The 17,636-nt window shown below is 37.8% G+C and overlaps 1 protein-coding gene across 1 annotated transcript; it reads right to left on the bottom strand.

The window, feature by feature from the left end:
* Window positions 1-541: 541 nt before the first annotated feature.
* ercc6 (excision repair cross-complementation group 6) lies at window positions 542-16,723 on the bottom strand. The gene is made up of 20 exons (XM_079439708.1): window positions 16,591-16,723; window positions 15,717-16,112; window positions 15,481-15,601; window positions 15,049-15,157; window positions 13,780-14,485; window positions 12,066-12,197; window positions 11,554-11,712; window positions 9,531-9,666; window positions 8,577-8,747; window positions 8,023-8,199; window positions 6,124-6,240; window positions 5,743-5,838; window positions 4,848-5,066; window positions 4,285-4,395; window positions 4,086-4,205; window positions 3,883-3,977; window positions 3,301-3,446; window positions 2,205-2,898; window positions 2,011-2,089; window positions 542-1,919 (listed from the first exon to the last, which is right to left on the bottom strand). Exons 2-20 carry the CDS (start codon window positions 16,100-16,102, stop codon window positions 1,500-1,502), a joined length of 4,194 nt encoding a protein of 1,397 aa, XP_079295834.1. The 5' UTR covers window positions 16,103-16,112; window positions 16,591-16,723; the 3' UTR covers window positions 542-1,499.
* Between the last annotated feature and the right edge of the window lie 913 nt (window positions 16,724-17,636).

Here is a 17,636-nt window from a genome sequence, read left to right as displayed (position 1 = left end):
AGTGATTTCTACGATCGTGAGAGTCTGACTGGGAGTGTATTACAGCAGTATATGTGCCAGATGAAATGAGTGTCATAAAGCAATGTATTTAAAACATGTCTTTGGAGTGTACGTGCGACAGAATAATTGCTGTTTTTAATTTTTAACTAACAGAATAATTGTGAGTGCATGAGGAAAAAACTTTCAGTACCATGGTCAGCGACAGGGCAGTTGACGTACAAATGTCCAACATTTAAAAACGTTTGATTAATAGACGACAAACGAATAAGTACATTATTATTCTTAATCTATTACTCCTATTCTAAACTCTTATTTTTATTATTCTTATTCCATTATCGACTGCATAAACGTATAAAAAGTTTTAATGAGGTCGGAAACTCGAACAGAGCATGACATAAATTCATAAACCCTTTTATTTTAAATTATTTCAAAAAGCATTTCGCAGTTAGTTCCTTTAAAGATTCATTCGCTCTTCAAGAGAAACGTATCTTCACAAAAGCACTAATTAAAAAAAAAGTTTTACAATAGCAGAAGTATTTTTGAAAATATTTATTTTTAATTGCTCGTGTGCTAACTCACATTGACAAACAATATACGACGAACGCTAATTTCGGACACATTAACTTACAAGAAATAAAGTCTGTCCCTGAGAGGCCATGGCATTGTGATTAATGTGCAACAACAGAAAATCATAGTTCTTTTCAAAATGAGATCCAATAAGCCCCCGGAGGTGGTGTATCATTCGACTCATCATCTTGTGATGCATTAAATTTCCTAGATCATATTAATAAAGTGTACTAAGGAGTTGATATAAAGGGTGATCTTTATTGGGTAACTTTTAATGAATCAATTTAATTGTTAAAATGTGTACAGTATTCCCTCAACCCCATCACTGGCTTTACATATTGCAATTACATTACATCTCATTTGTTCTCACTGAACAAACAGTAAGAGGAAGGCAGAGGTAGACAATCTCAAGACATTAAATAATATTCATTTAATACATTTCAAAATCACCTTCACTTACTAAAATGGCATGTAAACAATTTGGGGTTTGAAACCCTATATAAAATGTACATTTTCCATTTTACTGCCAAATTATTGGTAAAACTGAGAACAAATAATTGAGTGAATAGAAAAAGATTACAATAGTATTACAATAATATTATACTGTACTGGTCTCAACAATAATTGCATGAATAACACATTTTCAAGAGATCCCCAAGTTCAAGGAATTTCCAGGAATTTACAAAAACAAACAAAAGAATGACTTTTTTTCATACAAAAGGAGCGTTTTACAATAATAGGGCCAATACAATTATTTTGTACCTTTTACAGCCAACCTGGAAAGTTCTAGGAAGTTTATTGAAATGAATTGCATTTACACATTTTGTAATCTTAAAATAACTGATGCATCGAATCACCTGTGTTCCCAAGTGTGAGGTATGCATTCCATTTGGAACTTCTCAGTTAATAGCTTTTCATATGCGCAGATCTGTTTACCTGTAGTCAGCTTTAAGCTTCCACATCCCTTCCTGTCCAGGAAGTCTGTGGAACTCACAAATATTCTTGAGCAGTTCTCTGAACACTGGTGTTTGTGTGGAAGTGAGTCTCGGGGTAAAGCACTCCAGGATCTCCTTGGTGCTCGCCTGGCCATCCACCTGAGCTTGGAAGGCCACAAAGTTCCTCAGGTCAACCAAAAGCTCATCGTGTTCTGTGGGGGTAGCATGTACGGCAGTAGACTCTCTCTCTTCCTCTTCCTCTTGTCTCTGGGGTTGATTGAGGTGATTCCTGGCCTTCATTCTAGCAAGGAGAGAGGATGAGGAGAGAGAACCAGACTCCTCCTGCGCTCCTTCACCGCTGAAGTGAGTAGCAGATCCTGGCTTCTTAACAACTCCCTTCTTTATAACAGCTGCATCCTATATAAAAAAAAACACACAACATGACTGCTCAACAACCGTTTATTATTCTTTTGGGGGTTCACAGGATATTGTATCCACATTGACATACCTTGCATTTCTCTGCTGCTTTTGCTGCTGTCCCAGATGACTGAGACAGAAGTGAGTTTTTCTTCTGCCCAAACCTTCTCCTAAGAGCAAAATGGATGTTAAAACAGCCTCATATTATTATTAAAAAATATCAATATAACAAGACAGATTATTTTTTTATTTCCATTCAGTTAAATAAAATAAAAATAGACGTACTTGACTGGAGGTGGGGTTGCTGTTGTTGAACCTCTCGAGAAAGAAAGCCTGCAGTTTTGCCTGGAGATCTTCAGAGCTCTCAGCGCATCCTTCGCAACCCTATTGGCTTCAGATTCCACAAGAACATAGTCCGGGTTCGATGCCTCCATGATGGTGTCATGCTTCATGACGCTGTGTATCCCTGATTTTTTAAAGAGCTTGGCGAGAACATAATCGTCACTCTTTTTCTCATTTTTTTCCTCCTCCTCCTCCTCATTTTCCTCTTTCTTGTACCTCCCTTTCTTCACCAGGTGAGGAATGCGACAGCCCTCAAACCTGGCATCTTCAGAGTGCTTGCGCTTTTTATGCTTGCGCTTGTGTCTGTCTGAGGGTAACGTGTCTTTTTCTGGTGTTTCACAGTGCTTTTTCTTCTCTCTGTGTTTTTGAGGGCTGTTCGCAGGAGAATGATCTTTACTAGTGCTGTTTGTCAAACCATCAGCAGTGGAATGAGGTTCAAGGTTATTGTTCTGTGACCCAGAAGCATTGTTGCTTGACAGACCGTTGATTGAGGTAGAGTTTCTGTTTCCTGACAGAGATGTGGTATCTTGGTCTTCAACGCAGAATGCAGATGAATGAGACATTGATGGTCTCGAGCTCCCCTGAGAAGGACGGGAGGTTTTGTGTCTTTTTGGAACCTGCACATCTGACCCTGTGCCTATAAAAAAGAAAAAGAAAAAAGACAACACAGCTTTATGGAGTTACGTATCTATACTCTCAGGAAAAAAAGTGCTCTAAAATTGTACCTTCAGGGATACAACTGCTTGTCACTGGTTCAAAGGTCAACTTTGTATCTTATTTATCCCTAAATGGTTAATTGTAGTAACTTTATGGCACATATTACTACCTTAAGATAATAAGAAGCATCTATTTGAGGTACAAAGTTGTCTCTTTAAGGGTACATTAAGCATTGTTTCTGACATTGTACCAATAAAATGTTTTTAAACTGTATTTACATTGCCTGATTTCAACGCATGTTCTCTTTGTGACATCAGCCAAATGAACGGAGCTGTTCTTGCAAAGAAAATACGTTCAAATCGTTAATATATCCATGAATTACCTGCAAATATTGCACTGGTTTCTGTTCCCTGGGAGCCGTCAGGATTGCTCAGTGTGAAAAGTTCATAAATGTCATTAGACTTGAAAAACCGCCTCTGCTTAGGATCCTTTAGCACTCGGTTGGTGAGAAACTGTTTGAAGATTTGTCTATGGAAAGAGACAAGAAATAATGTACTTTTCTTTTTTTTGAATCATCATTACGATACACCCTAGTCCCACATTTCTTGAATTATTTCCTTTATAGCCTAAACACTGACATGCCACAATCTCACCCTGCTGGATGGTTTATCTGCTCAACAAATGCAGTGTCTTGGGTTAGCTCAAAATTGCAAAATTAATATGCGAACAATCCCGCTCTTCACAGTCCTTTCGAAATTCCCATTGCCTCCCTACAAATAACCCAGTAGTCTACGACAGCCTTTAGCGACCAATTAGCAAATTGTGTTGATATCTAATTAAAAAAATAATGCATTTCAATTACTGTCTATTGAGCTCCTGCAGACAGAAGTAGGACATTATGGATTATAATAGTCCTCCTCACCATTACCAGCTCCATCTCAATGCTCAATCCTAGGAAACTAACCTGTGGTAAATCTTCTCCTCAATTGTTCCAGCTGTCAGCAGCCTGTAAACCGTCACCTGCTGCTTTTGCCCAATCCTCCAGGCACGCTCACGAGCCTACAGGATGAGGTCAATAGTTCACATCAATACAGATCAGCACTGAATAGTTTGCATCAGATACAGCAAGAACATGTATTCGGGATGCGAGATACTGCTTTGGCCGACCTGAGTGTCTGTGCTGGGGTTCCAGTCTGGGTCGAAGATTACAACCCTATTGGCTCCAGTCAGATTGACTCCCAAACCTCCGACCCTTGTTGTCAGGAGGAAGATGAAGATATCTTTGTTCTGGAAAAAGACACACAAAAAAAGTTGGTTTAAAAGCTCATCACAGAGAGCGTAAAACAGGCACCGTGATCATGTTCACCTGGTTGTATTGAGTGATCAGAGGCTGTCTGGACGCAATGGTAGTAGTGCCGTCCATTTTGAAATACGAGAAGCCATTCTCCTTCACAAACACCTCCAAGATCTCCAGCATCTGTGTGTGTGGGAGAAATGGTTTCAGACAGAGCATTGAGAACAGGATTAGTGCTAATAGGATTAAGTGAGATTAATATTACATGTACAGAAGTACCAACTGTGTGGGTTTTAGGTTCTCTCTGAAGCCAAATCTCATTTCTATTGAACAAAGACAGCTGGGTCCTGACAGACACCCTACAATGCAATAAGATCTCCTAATGAATTCTATTAGAGGGCAAAATGACATAATAACTTTATTGGTCCTTTAGTGGTGCTGCTGGAGATAGTGAGAGTGCAGCTTATCCATCAATACTGTTGGTTTATTCGCACATCTTTACTTCAACGAAGGGCTGATGGATCTATTTGGATGGATTTGGCTAAAATCAACCATATCGATCACATCATTGCCGTCCATCATTGCCGTCCTGCAAAATTTGTTCTAGCCTTATTTTGCACTCCTTTCTTACTGACCTGCCTGGATTGGGTGAAAAGCAAAACTCGGTGTCCCTGTTTGAACCACAGGCGCAGCAGTGATTCCACCACAATCATCTTCCCAGAGCGTTTCCAGTAACCAAAGTGCTCCTCCTCAGTCAGCTGATCATCAGGGATGCCTCGGAGCAACCGAGGCCCGCCTGTGAACAGATCCGGGTGGTTGCAGATCTTCCTCAGAGCTATGAGGCCTGAGAAAACCTAGACCACAGGGTGGGGAATTGAGATTAATACACCGGATGGATATGTTAATACATTTAATGGAGGGAGAAAAACAATTCTCTTTCCTTGTAAGAAATAGGAAACACAAATCTTAATATTAATAAACCTGGTTAATTTAATGAAGGTAAGTGACCAGAGCAAAGTAAAGTCTCTTCCTTGAAGTAAATGCAGCAGTCTTTGCATTATATATGTGGCTTAATGGAGTTTGTGACCACATAAGAGGGGTTTGTAAACTGCTCTGCAACCCACAGCTTTTGCCTCCACAAAACACATTTGGAGCATTGTGATGAATAGTTTGTATAAAGGAGCGTCTCCTTGCTGTGACAATTCACACACAAAGAGAATCGATAGATCACAGGGACTGTTTTTTAATGCAACAAGCATCTTCACGGCTGACAACATTTATCAATGAAACAGATTCTGCATGCTTGTGACAAGGTAATTATCAGTAAAGAAAATGTATCTGTACACATATTATGAATATAAAGTGAAAAATGCCTCTTTTTTTTTCTTTTTTAATGCTAAAACTTGATTTTGAGGTTTGAATCCCACTACTACAACTGGAGTGTTCAAACATTCCACTACGCAAATTCCAGAAGCTCTTTAAATGAGAAACAGAAAAAACACATTGGTGTTTTACACATAGATCTATTACCTGCATGTCTCCATTCAGAATCTGATAAACCTCTTTGGAGTCCAGAAAATTCTGGTAAACCTGCCGCTGATCTTCCGTTAATTTGCAGAACAGGACCTGTTCAGACAATAAAACATTTGAGGCTGTAACTGTAGATGTTTGGGTGAAAGGCAACATATATTTTATTATTCAACAGTTAAACAGTAAGAAGTTTCAATGTTTGCATCTTTCTGATCTTCTAGAATTGCTGGGTGACATAAAGCTTGATGCTCTGCCTTAATTTAGAACTATTTTTAGAGAAAACAGAGTTACAAAATAACTGGCCAAACTGTGTCTGAAATGCAAGACACACAGACAAATAGTGGTGTATAGATTTATCTGTTATATGTATTGTATGGGCACCTGTTCGTTTTTGTCAGGTAAAGAAAGGTTTGCTTTCACATCAGCCTTCATTCTTCTCAGCAGGTAAGGGTTAATTGTGTCACGAAGAACACAAGCACATTTATAGGCTGTCTGGACCTTAGGAATAGAAATTAAAATAATAAATACATTAACAACAAATCAATAACAACATTCCCCCTGCAACAAAGTTGACAGTACAAAGACTTAAAGTCTAAAATGGCTAGTGACAATAAAGATGCTTATAATGTTAATAATGTTTCTATTGTCAAATAAATGCTGTTTATTAAACTTTATTCATCAAAGAATCCTCATTCCTCAGGATCACAATGACACTGCTGGAAATTCAACTTTGTGTCACATGAATAAATTACATTTTAAAATATTATATATTAAAAAGGTTGTTTTAAATTTTAATATTTCAAATATGGCTTTTTTTTTTTACTTTATCAAATAATACATCTTTGGTGTGGATATTTCAAGACAATTTTTATAGACCACTAAATTTAACAGCATATATGTTTTAACGTTTTGCAAGCAAACACACCAACTAAAATCTATTTATGTTTTTGGCTAATTAACAAGCATCCACTTCAAAACACTTTGTGAAAGGCAAACACAATTGTTTGTCCTGAGGCATGTCAACAGCCGCTTGTTCTCTTTCTCTCCTGTTATCAGCAGATTGACACATTAAAGATTCATAAGAGTGCTGCTGGACTCCAGAGGGGGGCTGCACTCTTTTATCAATAATGTTCTCCTGATCCAGCGTTAGGCCAAATGCCATTTAGCTGCAATTTAAATGGGTTCGCAGATCAAAAGAAAGCCTGCAGTTGAACCACAACACTGCAGGGCATACAACGAGCCCGGATTAGAGCCCATTTGAGAGGACAAAAGAGAGAGAGACAGAGAAAGAAACAGAGAGAGACAGACAGAGAGATGTGTGAATAAGTAGTGATAAAGCATAAGATTCAGTAAAGGAGCTAGCTGCAAAAGTGCTTAAAACTTTCCGTCCTTCTGGACTTGTAAGGCATCATTCTTTTTTTTAAATACATACATTTTTAAAAGTACTAATATTACATGTAGATCCTCTGTACATAAAGTTGTTTAAAGCTGCAAGCATAATTATAAAAGGATTAGCAAAATGTTGTTTAAAAGGATCTTAAATATTCTATAATGTCAATGTTTTCTTTCTTAAAATCCAAAAGGTTTCATTTTTAATCTCCAGATTTAAATTCCTAAACCCAGTTTTTTTTTTAAAGTAGACTCATAATATTTCACAAACACACACATACATACATGCATACATGAAAATACAAAGTGATTTTAATTAGTGCACTGGATGGATGTCTATTCATTTTTCATGTATATATCTTTGGTGCAAAGAAATACGTACTTCATAAAGTGTAAATTCTAATTGCAAGATTGTAAAATCTCTCATTTCTCAAATGAATATCCACTAAAACAAAATTTATGAACGTATGAGGCTGGTCAGCAGGACTGTGCAGACAGCTGGGAAAGAAGAGAGCGCCATGAGTCAGGGGTTAGCTATCTACAACCATTTAATAACATTAATAATTAGTAAAGGTTTTTATTATTGGCAGAGGAAACATCAATAGCCTTTTAAAGCAGTTCAGAAATGAAATCCATAAAGTAAGTGTGCTATTAAAAAGGTTTCCTAATAATGGCACATCTAGATTCCATTCACCATACAACCATCACTACGCTGTTAGAAGGTTTTTATATGCCTTTGAATTAATACAGGCACTTCCATCTCTGTGTAATATACAATGTGTTCTGCATTCATTACTCTGTTATATTTGATGTAAATTATAGGTTTATATATGAATAATAAGAGAATTTGAACTGCATTGATCAATAAGCTCTGGGTGATGAGTGGTTCACCTGCACTGGAGACGCATTAGCGTATCCTCCCATGGTAATGGGTACTGAGAACTGCTCCATGAAGACGGGCAGAGTCCCCAGCTTCCCTGGAAACACAAAGTCAAAAAGCGACCACAGCTCTTTGAGGTTATTCTGCATGGGTGAGCCAGAGAGGATAAAACGGTGGGGTGTCCGGAACTAAAAAAAACAAACAAAACAGAAATCAGTGACAATCCTTCATAATTTACGAGACGCAAGTTGATCAAGTTATCAAAATAGTTTTAGGGCTTGCCTGTGCAAGCAGTTAGATACTACTTGACAATAAAGCCCCTTTTATGATGAATTTGGTTTTAAAGCTCCATTAGCTTCAGTTTATTCAATACCCAATCAAAGTGGTGCAAAATTTCCAATTGATTTTTTTAATATAACGATCAATAGCACTGGAGCTGGAACTAAGATCATTTCTTAAAGGCCTACTACCTTTACTTGTGTTCTTTTTAAGACCCATGAGACTTTAATTGACCGCTTGATTATAAAATGAAGGAAAAATCTCTTATGAAAAAAGCAATGGTCACCTGCTTGCATGCCATAGTAACCCCGGCATTGGGGTTCCTAATTTTGTGGCCCTCATCCAGGATGACATAATGCCAGTCATACTTTTGGATGTAATCTTGCATAATGCGGATGTATGAGTAGGAAGTGATGAGGATGCCGTGACTGGCCACTATTTCTGGGATGAGCTTCTCCTGAAAATGAGAAATAAAGGAGTAAAACCTAATAGAAAGTAAACTCGCTAGCACAACAATGTCTTTTTTGGCTGTTAATTAAATAGAGGAAATTGCGATAGGTTGTCGGTATCAGGCCCCTGGCGACAGCGTCTTCATCAGAACGACTAGTCTATACGTCTGCTTTGATGTCTCACATGAACGGTCTCAAGTGTGTTCCAATTACAGACGTGCAAAGCGACTAACCTCTGTTCCCAACCCCCCCTCCACACTTTTTTTTTTAACTTTGTAGCCAATTAATCAGGTACATCTGTTCTACAGGAGTGTTAGTGTTAGCGTGAAGACGGTATCATTAGGTGCCAACGCTGCATAAACGTTCCTCTGTCTCTCTCCCACAAGCTCTTGAGACCAACTCTCCACCTAGAGGGCAAAGCACGGACTGCCAGACAACAACCCCCATTAATCACTGTGTCAGGCAGGATGGGGAGGGGGGCAGTGAAGACCACTCACAGTAAACACTTCACAGCCGCCCCACAGCAGCTCCTGCTACCTTAGCTTTAATTAATTTAACATTTCCTTGGAGCCATTTCGACTCCACACACTAGGATATTTGCTGACAAGGGGAAAATCTCACGCTGGCATAAATGTTACAGGCCGAAGCGACACAGTCCATCTTAATCTTGTTGTCATGTTGCTTCTTTGGATGGAAAAGTTGTTGAGATTACATACAGAGTGGAACAAAACAGTTCACATTATGGAAGTCCAAAGAATGGATGTTCTCAGCTCCAGCAGAGTGTGAATCACCTTTTTGCTGGTGAAGGAGCCCGTGTCGTGGAGGACAGCAACACGGAATGGAGGCCACCAAGTGTGGAACTCCTTCACCCACTGATGCATGACTGTAGCCGGACACACAATGACCGTGGGCCCCAATCCAGCATACCTACATGAGAGGAGAATGTGGTCACAACACTGGAGAAACTAGGTGGATTACTAGATTTAGTATGTACTAGGATTTTTAATATGCAACCAGTTGTCTGGTTTTCATATGGGGTAAACAAAAGCCTTCAGTTAAATATCATTCCCGCACCGCTTTCTTCATCGGCGAAGCAAAATAATTAATGAATGTATGAATGAATGAATGAATGAATGATAGATACTGTTGAAAAGTGTGGGTCAGTATGACATTTCAAAAATAAATTAAGAATTAATTTATTTAAAAAAAGTCATACTGACCCAAACCTTTCAACAGTATCATTCATTCAATTGTTATTAAGCAAGGATGCATTAAATTGATCAAAAGTGACAGTAAAGACATTTATAATGTCACAAAAGATTTCTTAATTCAAATAAATGCTGTTTTTTTTACCTTCAATCAAATAAAAATAGTTTCCACAATATATATATATATATATATACACACACACACTGTATGTATATATATATATATATATATATATATATATATATATATAGAGAGAGAGAGAGAGAGAGAGAGAGAGAGAGAGAGAGAGAGCTTTAAAAAGCTATGTTGTGAATGTCAGTTTGCAGTCTGGAATGAATGTGTTGCTACAAAAAAGACAGTGTACTGCAAAACAATGTTAAGAAATAGCTTTTTATTGAGTTGTCCTTTGCGTGTTGCATTCAAAAAAACATAACCAGTGTAAAATGATTCATGAACAAATGACCCTTAGGAGTTAGTTTGTTTTATTGAATCAAAAACAGTGTAGCTCAGTCTTTCACTGAACTGAATCCATCAGATTCACTGAATCACCATCTGACTCACTCACTGAACAGGAAGTTAAGTTTATTTTCAGTGATGTCATCTATATCACAATGGGGCAATTTTTGTGTCATTACCATTACCGGCTTATTATCCATACTTTTTGATGAAATGCACCTACAAATGTTTTACTTGCAATTACACACATTAACTTAAAGGTGATGAACCCCATGAGCTTACGCCACAGCTGTTCTGCTCTTCCTCTCTATGTGAGTGTTCACTAAAAGAGATGAACTGACGAAATGCACTAAATGGCTTTGGGAGCATTATGGCTTGATATGATATTCCGGATTGTGAAAGCCATTGATAGCGAGCCATAATTGAGTTTGCAAACAATCAATTTGCGGATGGGCGATGCCAGACAGCTTATTGACCATCCAGGAGGGCCTCCATCCCGAGTGTGTATGTTAAGAAAAGCAAAAAAAAAAAAAGGAAAAAGGCATTACTTTTTAAACATGTTTAATTACATGTTTCATGTTTAATTTTCCACCCTCCCAGTCCAACGAGCAGTCTCTCTTTCATGTCACGTCCTTGTTTCTCCTTTGATGTTGCCACTAAGAGAATTAGAGGAATATCATAATTGAAACGTCTTTAATAATTCACGCCAAACCTCTCTCCTCCAACAATCCAGCTGCTGAAATATTCATCGCAATCGAGACTCTGAGTCTGGGAGGGGTGGGGGAGACGGCTGACGTCTGTGTTTATGTGTGTTAGTGTTTATGAGTGTTTGTACACATGTATGTGTGCATGTGTGACTGGGTGGCTGATGTTAATAGTGATGATCATGTTTTGGAAAGGACAAGACTCAAAGAAAAGACAGAATGAAGAAAGATAGTAGGTCCAATTATTATGGAAGCCCATTTCTGCCTTAGATTGAATTTAGATGTTAAGATATTAAATAAAAATTAACTTAGGATAAAGTTTAAAATTTAAATAGATAGATACAAAATGTTTTTTTAGTCTTTTTTTACTCTAAAGTTGAAACAAATTTAATTAAATACAGTAGGTAAACAAACTAAAAACGTATGACCATGTGGAGTCCCTTGCCTGTAATTGGAGCCACGTGTTTTTAGCTTGCTGTAGCTCAGGCCTGCCAGGAAGGCAATTATCTGGATGGTCTTGCCCAGGCCCATCTCGTCTCCCAGAATGCCTCCTGCTTGCTGGCAGTGCAGTTCCCACATCCACCTGACACCTGTCTGCTGATACCTAGACAACAAAAGCAAATGTTTTGTCGCACAAAATGCAGCCGAGGCACAAACACAAACACAGTGGCTGATTAATTAATCATAGGGCCATTATCACTATTGATTCTGGATAAATGGGCCATAAGTGTTGCCCAATTGATGTGCTGTAAAACACAACTAGAATATAACAGCCGAGCCCTTCATTCTAAGTCTAAAGCACTTCACCCCTCCCCTCCTTTACAGCTCAGCTTTCAGGACTCATAAAATTTCTGTACACAGTTAATATTTCACATTGTATGTGCATGTGTAAGAAAACAATGCTTATTGATTCTATTCTTTCATTATGAGAGTATGTGTGATTTGTGTAAGCTATACTTGAAGAGTTTCTTCCAGAGGAACCCAGGCATTTTAAATCCTTCATCAAATTCTGCGTCACTCTCCTCGGACTCATCCTCTCCTGCTTCTCTCTTCGCCTCTTTTTCCCGAAGTCTTTGCCTTTTCCACTTCCTGCAAGAAGACAAAACCACAACAAAACCATTACTGGCTTCAACTTGAAGCCCTCTGAAGCGGAACATCATCACTGAACATTCACCAATACAGATAAATCAGCATTAAGCATGAGTTGTTGTTGACTGATATATATCAGCCTTGCAATATTTACGCTTTTTTAACCATCCCATTGGCCAAATAGTTTTTTTTTGGCTGATTATTAACAAGTTGATTTCAAACTAAACTGAGCTATATCCAGTTTGCCGCTATGTTACATTCACTGTGTACTGTAAAATTAGTGTTACCTGAATATGATTCCCAATGTGCACAGACTTATGAAAAATATTAGGATTACAGAATCAAGAAACTGCTATCAAAAGTATAATTATCTTTATTTTAGTTTTTTTCCCCCATTTTTTAATACATATGTGAAATATAAATTTCACTGCAGCTTGTGCTATTTACTGTCTTTATATTCAATGTGACACAATATCATAATTATCTGCTTTATATTGGCCTACAACCACCCTGCTCTCTATGATATCGGATTGAGAAATTAATATTGGTCGACCACTAAGCACAAGGCTACAGTTCACTAACAAAGTGGCTCGAGTAGCTGTGCTGCATGTCTAAAATAGAAACGGACCACCGACTGGTGTGGACACAGTGTCACATTGAACGTCAGACCCCACAGACATTTAACATTCTGAAGACTTCACATAACGTATTTGATTAACAATCTTCTCAGACTAAAACAAGTCTACTGCTGACATTTAAAATCTGACTCCGTTAAAGATGTCTCGTACGGGAAAGATTGCAAGGTACCAAAAGTCCCCGGCCTCGGTTTTTAATTTCCAAGCCAAAGAACTACAGACAGACAAAGACAGAAACCGGAGAGAGAGAGAGAGCGAGAGACCTTTCCCTTCATTCCAGCAGGTCAGATTTAATTGACCCACTTCTGGCTTCAGGGAAAGCTACAGCAGTTAGTGGCAGTGTCGTCAGAAAAGCAAATTAAGATTGATACAGACAATTAGGAGTTTGAGCTCCCCAAGAAAGGTACACAGAGAGGAGTGTAGGAAAAAAAAATCCATCTTCATTTGGGGTTGGTCCTGTCACTTCGCAATGAAACTGTTCCCTTTATCTGGGGCTTCCGAGACTGCACTTGTAATTAAGTCAAGACTAAGCATTGGTTCAGTTAATTACGTTTTTCCCCCCTTTCTTCCACCGCTCGGCATTGCTTGTGCTCCACCATAGCAGAAATGAGTGGCCGCATTCACATTTAAACCAACCAGAGCGGAGGAATATGGAGAGAGAGCGTATGCCAACTCAATTTGCTTACTATAAATACAAATGCATAAATCTTGTTAGGTTTGCTTCCATCTATTTGCACGTTAACATTGGAATAAATACATGCATACCATAATGAGAAAATATGAATAGGCATAGAATTTGCTTAGTCAAGGAACAGCTGCCAATCTCATCAGTGGATTAGGTTATCTGTTCTAGCATACATGCTAGGAAAAGTAACTAAACATATGAATGGCCTTTGACTGTAATGATTGGGACAGTTTATGAAATGACGGATTCAGACTAAACTTACCTAATCCTTTGCCTGTAATACTCAATATCTCCATCATCTTTACATTTCTTGACTTTTCCTCCTTTCTGAGAGTCTTCATCCTCTGAGCTGCTAGGGATGTACTCGTCGCTCTCATCCTCCTTCTTGGGCTTCCTGGTTTTGGCCTGGTTCTTCTTCTTGTATGGTTTAAGTTGATATTCATCATCTTCATCCACCAAGAACTCATCATCATCTCTCTCTGGTTCCTCGGGATCCATCAGCTCATCGCTCGGGACGTACTCTGAACCCTCGCTGTCAGACGTCTGTTGCCCATCGCCTGTCCTCCTCCTGGCTCGGGGCGGCTCCTTCTCCACCTTGGGCCTGGCTTTGGGGTGAGCCTTCAGGGCAGTCCTCTGGAGCTTACGCATTCGCTTTTGGAGCTTCTTATCTTTGCTGGAGAGCGATCTGTTCTTTTGCTCTTTCCCAGCTGTGGTCTGTCCTGAGTGCTTCTTAGTGATCTTCTTCTTTAAGATGGGTCTCTTCCTGCTATCTGCTAACATGGCTTGGTCGGCGAGGTACTTGTCGAATCCGGAGTTCTCGCTGAGCATAACCTTTCGAGGCTCTTTCTTCTCTTGCTTCTGAGGGATCCGTGAACCGAAGGGGGTCATGTGACCTGTGCGGATGAGCTCTTCCCATTCAGACTCCTGAGCTGGCATAAGCATGCTGCCCAAAGTGGATGGGCCTGGCTCTAACAGACACAAAGAGAGTGTAGAATAGTCCCACTTTTATGCCCACAAAACCATATTATAGCAAACATTGAAAGACAATAAGGGAAATTAAATTATATATATGTTTCCATAATGCAGACATTTTGCAATATTCTGTTTAAATGTGTAGAAAGTGTTTTTCATGAATGAAAACTGTAAATTGTATTAGAGCATTTATTATGACCATAAATTGTGCATTATTTACATCCGTTACTGAATTTGATATTCATAATATTTAACAATTAACAATCATAACTGTCAATAATATTATAATTTATTTCAGTTCGTTGAGTTCTCATAAATTGACAATATGCTGTGAGGTGTTAATATGTCTAGAAAAAAAAAATGTAGTGAAAATAAGGTTACTTATTAAAAAAAACTTTATATCACGCAGACATTCTGTATGTGTTAAATATGATGTCAATTCTATACACACAATGATTGTTCAGCAAGATCAAAAGAGCATATGATGCTCCAATACATTTAAACGATAAGGCTAATAATGCAAGTAAAGCTTCTGCAAAGAACTGTGCTTCAAACTTACCTTCGTCATCCTCGATCAATAATTCTGCCTCAAGCTTCTGGATATCCTCTCCGTCAAGAACAGCCTGCAATCTCTTCTGCTTGGCTCTGATCTTTTTTAACTGCTTCTCCTGTAAAAGACAACAGGCTTCTTAAGTATTGTGTAGTAAGTAATTAAAAAACAAACAACACCCCCCCACACACACACAAAAAAACCCCCAAAGCATTACTGAAATTTTACAAGCTCTTATCTCATTAGGAAATGAAAATTTATTTAATATAAAATATCAGTCAATTTAAAATAATAAAAATTTAAGATGGATTAAGCCGTCTCACTGAGATTGCAGATTTTATCAGATACATTTCCAACAACATAAAATCCATAGTGGTACAGGCTAAAACAAGCAAAAATAAATAAAAATAAACAGAAGAGAACAGTCTAGCTTATGCTTACCTTGTTCTCTTTTTGTCGTTTGACAGACTCAATTTTCCGACTGATGTCCTTGCTAGAGGCAGCATGAGGGGCTAACTGCTCTAAAATTTTGTTGATGTGCTTCAAAGCAATTGTACATGACCTGAAATGTATTACAAACCAACCACATTATATTGAGCTTAAATTTCAACACTTCATCCTTTGACATACTTGCATAATGCACTGTTTTAAGATCAGTAAAGCAAGCATAAATTCACCTGACGTCATCCAGTACAGACTCGTATTCTTTCTCGGCCTCAGCTTTGGCTGCTGCCTGGTTGACCTCCTGAATGGCCCTGTCCACCTGCTGCAACACACCTTGCTCGAGAACATCCTGGTCATACACATCCACTCCCAATCCCTGCAGCTCAGCAGCCTGAGAGTTGTGGTCCACTGACTGGATCTCCTGACGGTTGATCTGGAGCAGGGCCTGGGATTTTCTAGGATTCTGTGACCCAACATTCTCTGGACATGTAGCCGCTGGCTCTTCCTTACTGCTTCCTGGGATGGAAAGGCCATTGTCTTCTTGGACTCCAGGAGTAAGGGCGCTGACAGGGCTGGACAGGGGAGCCAGGGTTTGGTCCTTGTTACCTTCTACTGGCATTGCCAAGTAACTGTGAATAAGGATCATCTAAGACTGTAACCTTGGATATGTTTGAGTACTTAGACACCAAAGTAAAAGTATTTTAATATTTTAATAAACTGTTGAATAATACTATCTTACATTTGGAATCACATTTTAAAGAATATTTTCTGTCATAAATATCTCTTTAAAATTGTGAAAACATCTCTATTGAACAATTAGACTAACTGTCAACGACCACAACAAAAGACAACGTTACACAATAAGAGAACACAACAGCTACCAATATCAAAGAAACACACAATAACAAAGCGATAAACATATTCATTTGAGACAAATGTGATTATATTGACATAAAATTGACATTTCATTTCAAGTTTAAAATTATTTAAAGGGTGACTTATCTGATAGTATAGGTTTCTGTGCTAAATGCTAACTGTTAGCATATTATTGTTGGTAGCCTTCAACTCAACTCACACTTTTAAAAAGCACGACAATAAACAACAAACCTTCACAACGACCCGACTCTTTTAAATGATTTATTCGTTTAACGTGAAATCCATTAAGATCTCGTTTTAGTTTTGCTGTGTACTACTATCTTGCATGTGAGCTTGTTATACAATCACTGCATATTAAACTGTGAAGGGAGAACGTTTAAGGCACCAGATAAATGTCACCGGCTGAGGAAACATGTCAAAATAAAAGTCATTAGCGGACGTACAGTGAAAAGACAGTATATTTTTTTTAATAATAAATAAATGTTGTGCAGAAATTAATAATGGCAAAAATACCCTCATAGTTAAATATTCAGTTTTTATTCGCTGTGTGTATATATATATATATATATACATATATACATATATATATATATATATATATATATATATATATATATATATATATATATATATATATATATATATATATATATATATATATATATATCCAGTCACATTTCATTAGGCGTGCGTTCTAATTAAGATAATATGAAGTCTTTTTTGCAATGGGTGAATGAATACATAAATAAATAAATAATAGTAATTAAAAAACAGATCTGAGAGCACCGATCACACCCAAATATTTAAATTGTATTAGCTCATATATAGTATTATCGTGAATTACATTATTTACATATTTTTGGATTCGACATCATTTTGTTTAATATTTAACAATCATAATTATTAGTTTATTGTGATTTGTATATGTTTAGAAAACATTTTATAGCTCCATGCCAACGTTGCCCCTTAATGGACAAATTACAAGATCATACAGCGCCCTCTTGAGATCAAAATGTTTACAATCCCTTCCATGGTAACCCTCTTCATAAATGTATATTATAATAACAGTTTTCAACATTATTAAGGGATTCAACTCAAGATATGTATTAAAAAAAATCTCTTGATCGGTGTTGATTCAGTTGCGTTTGTTTTAGCATGACTGTAATACTGGTGAATGAACTGTAGATGGCGGAAGCGAACTGATTAATATTACTGCCTCCAAACTTTTAGGGCTGCATAGGCCGCAAGAGACATCTGCAATGTGCTGTCATGATTAA

This window comes from Barbus barbus (genome assembly GCF_936440315.1).
Source record: "Barbus barbus genome assembly, chromosome: 18".
Classification (NCBI taxonomy): Eukaryota; Metazoa; Chordata; class Actinopteri; order Cypriniformes; family Cyprinidae; genus Barbus; species Barbus barbus.
This window is presented reverse-complemented; position numbering and strand designations above follow the sequence as displayed.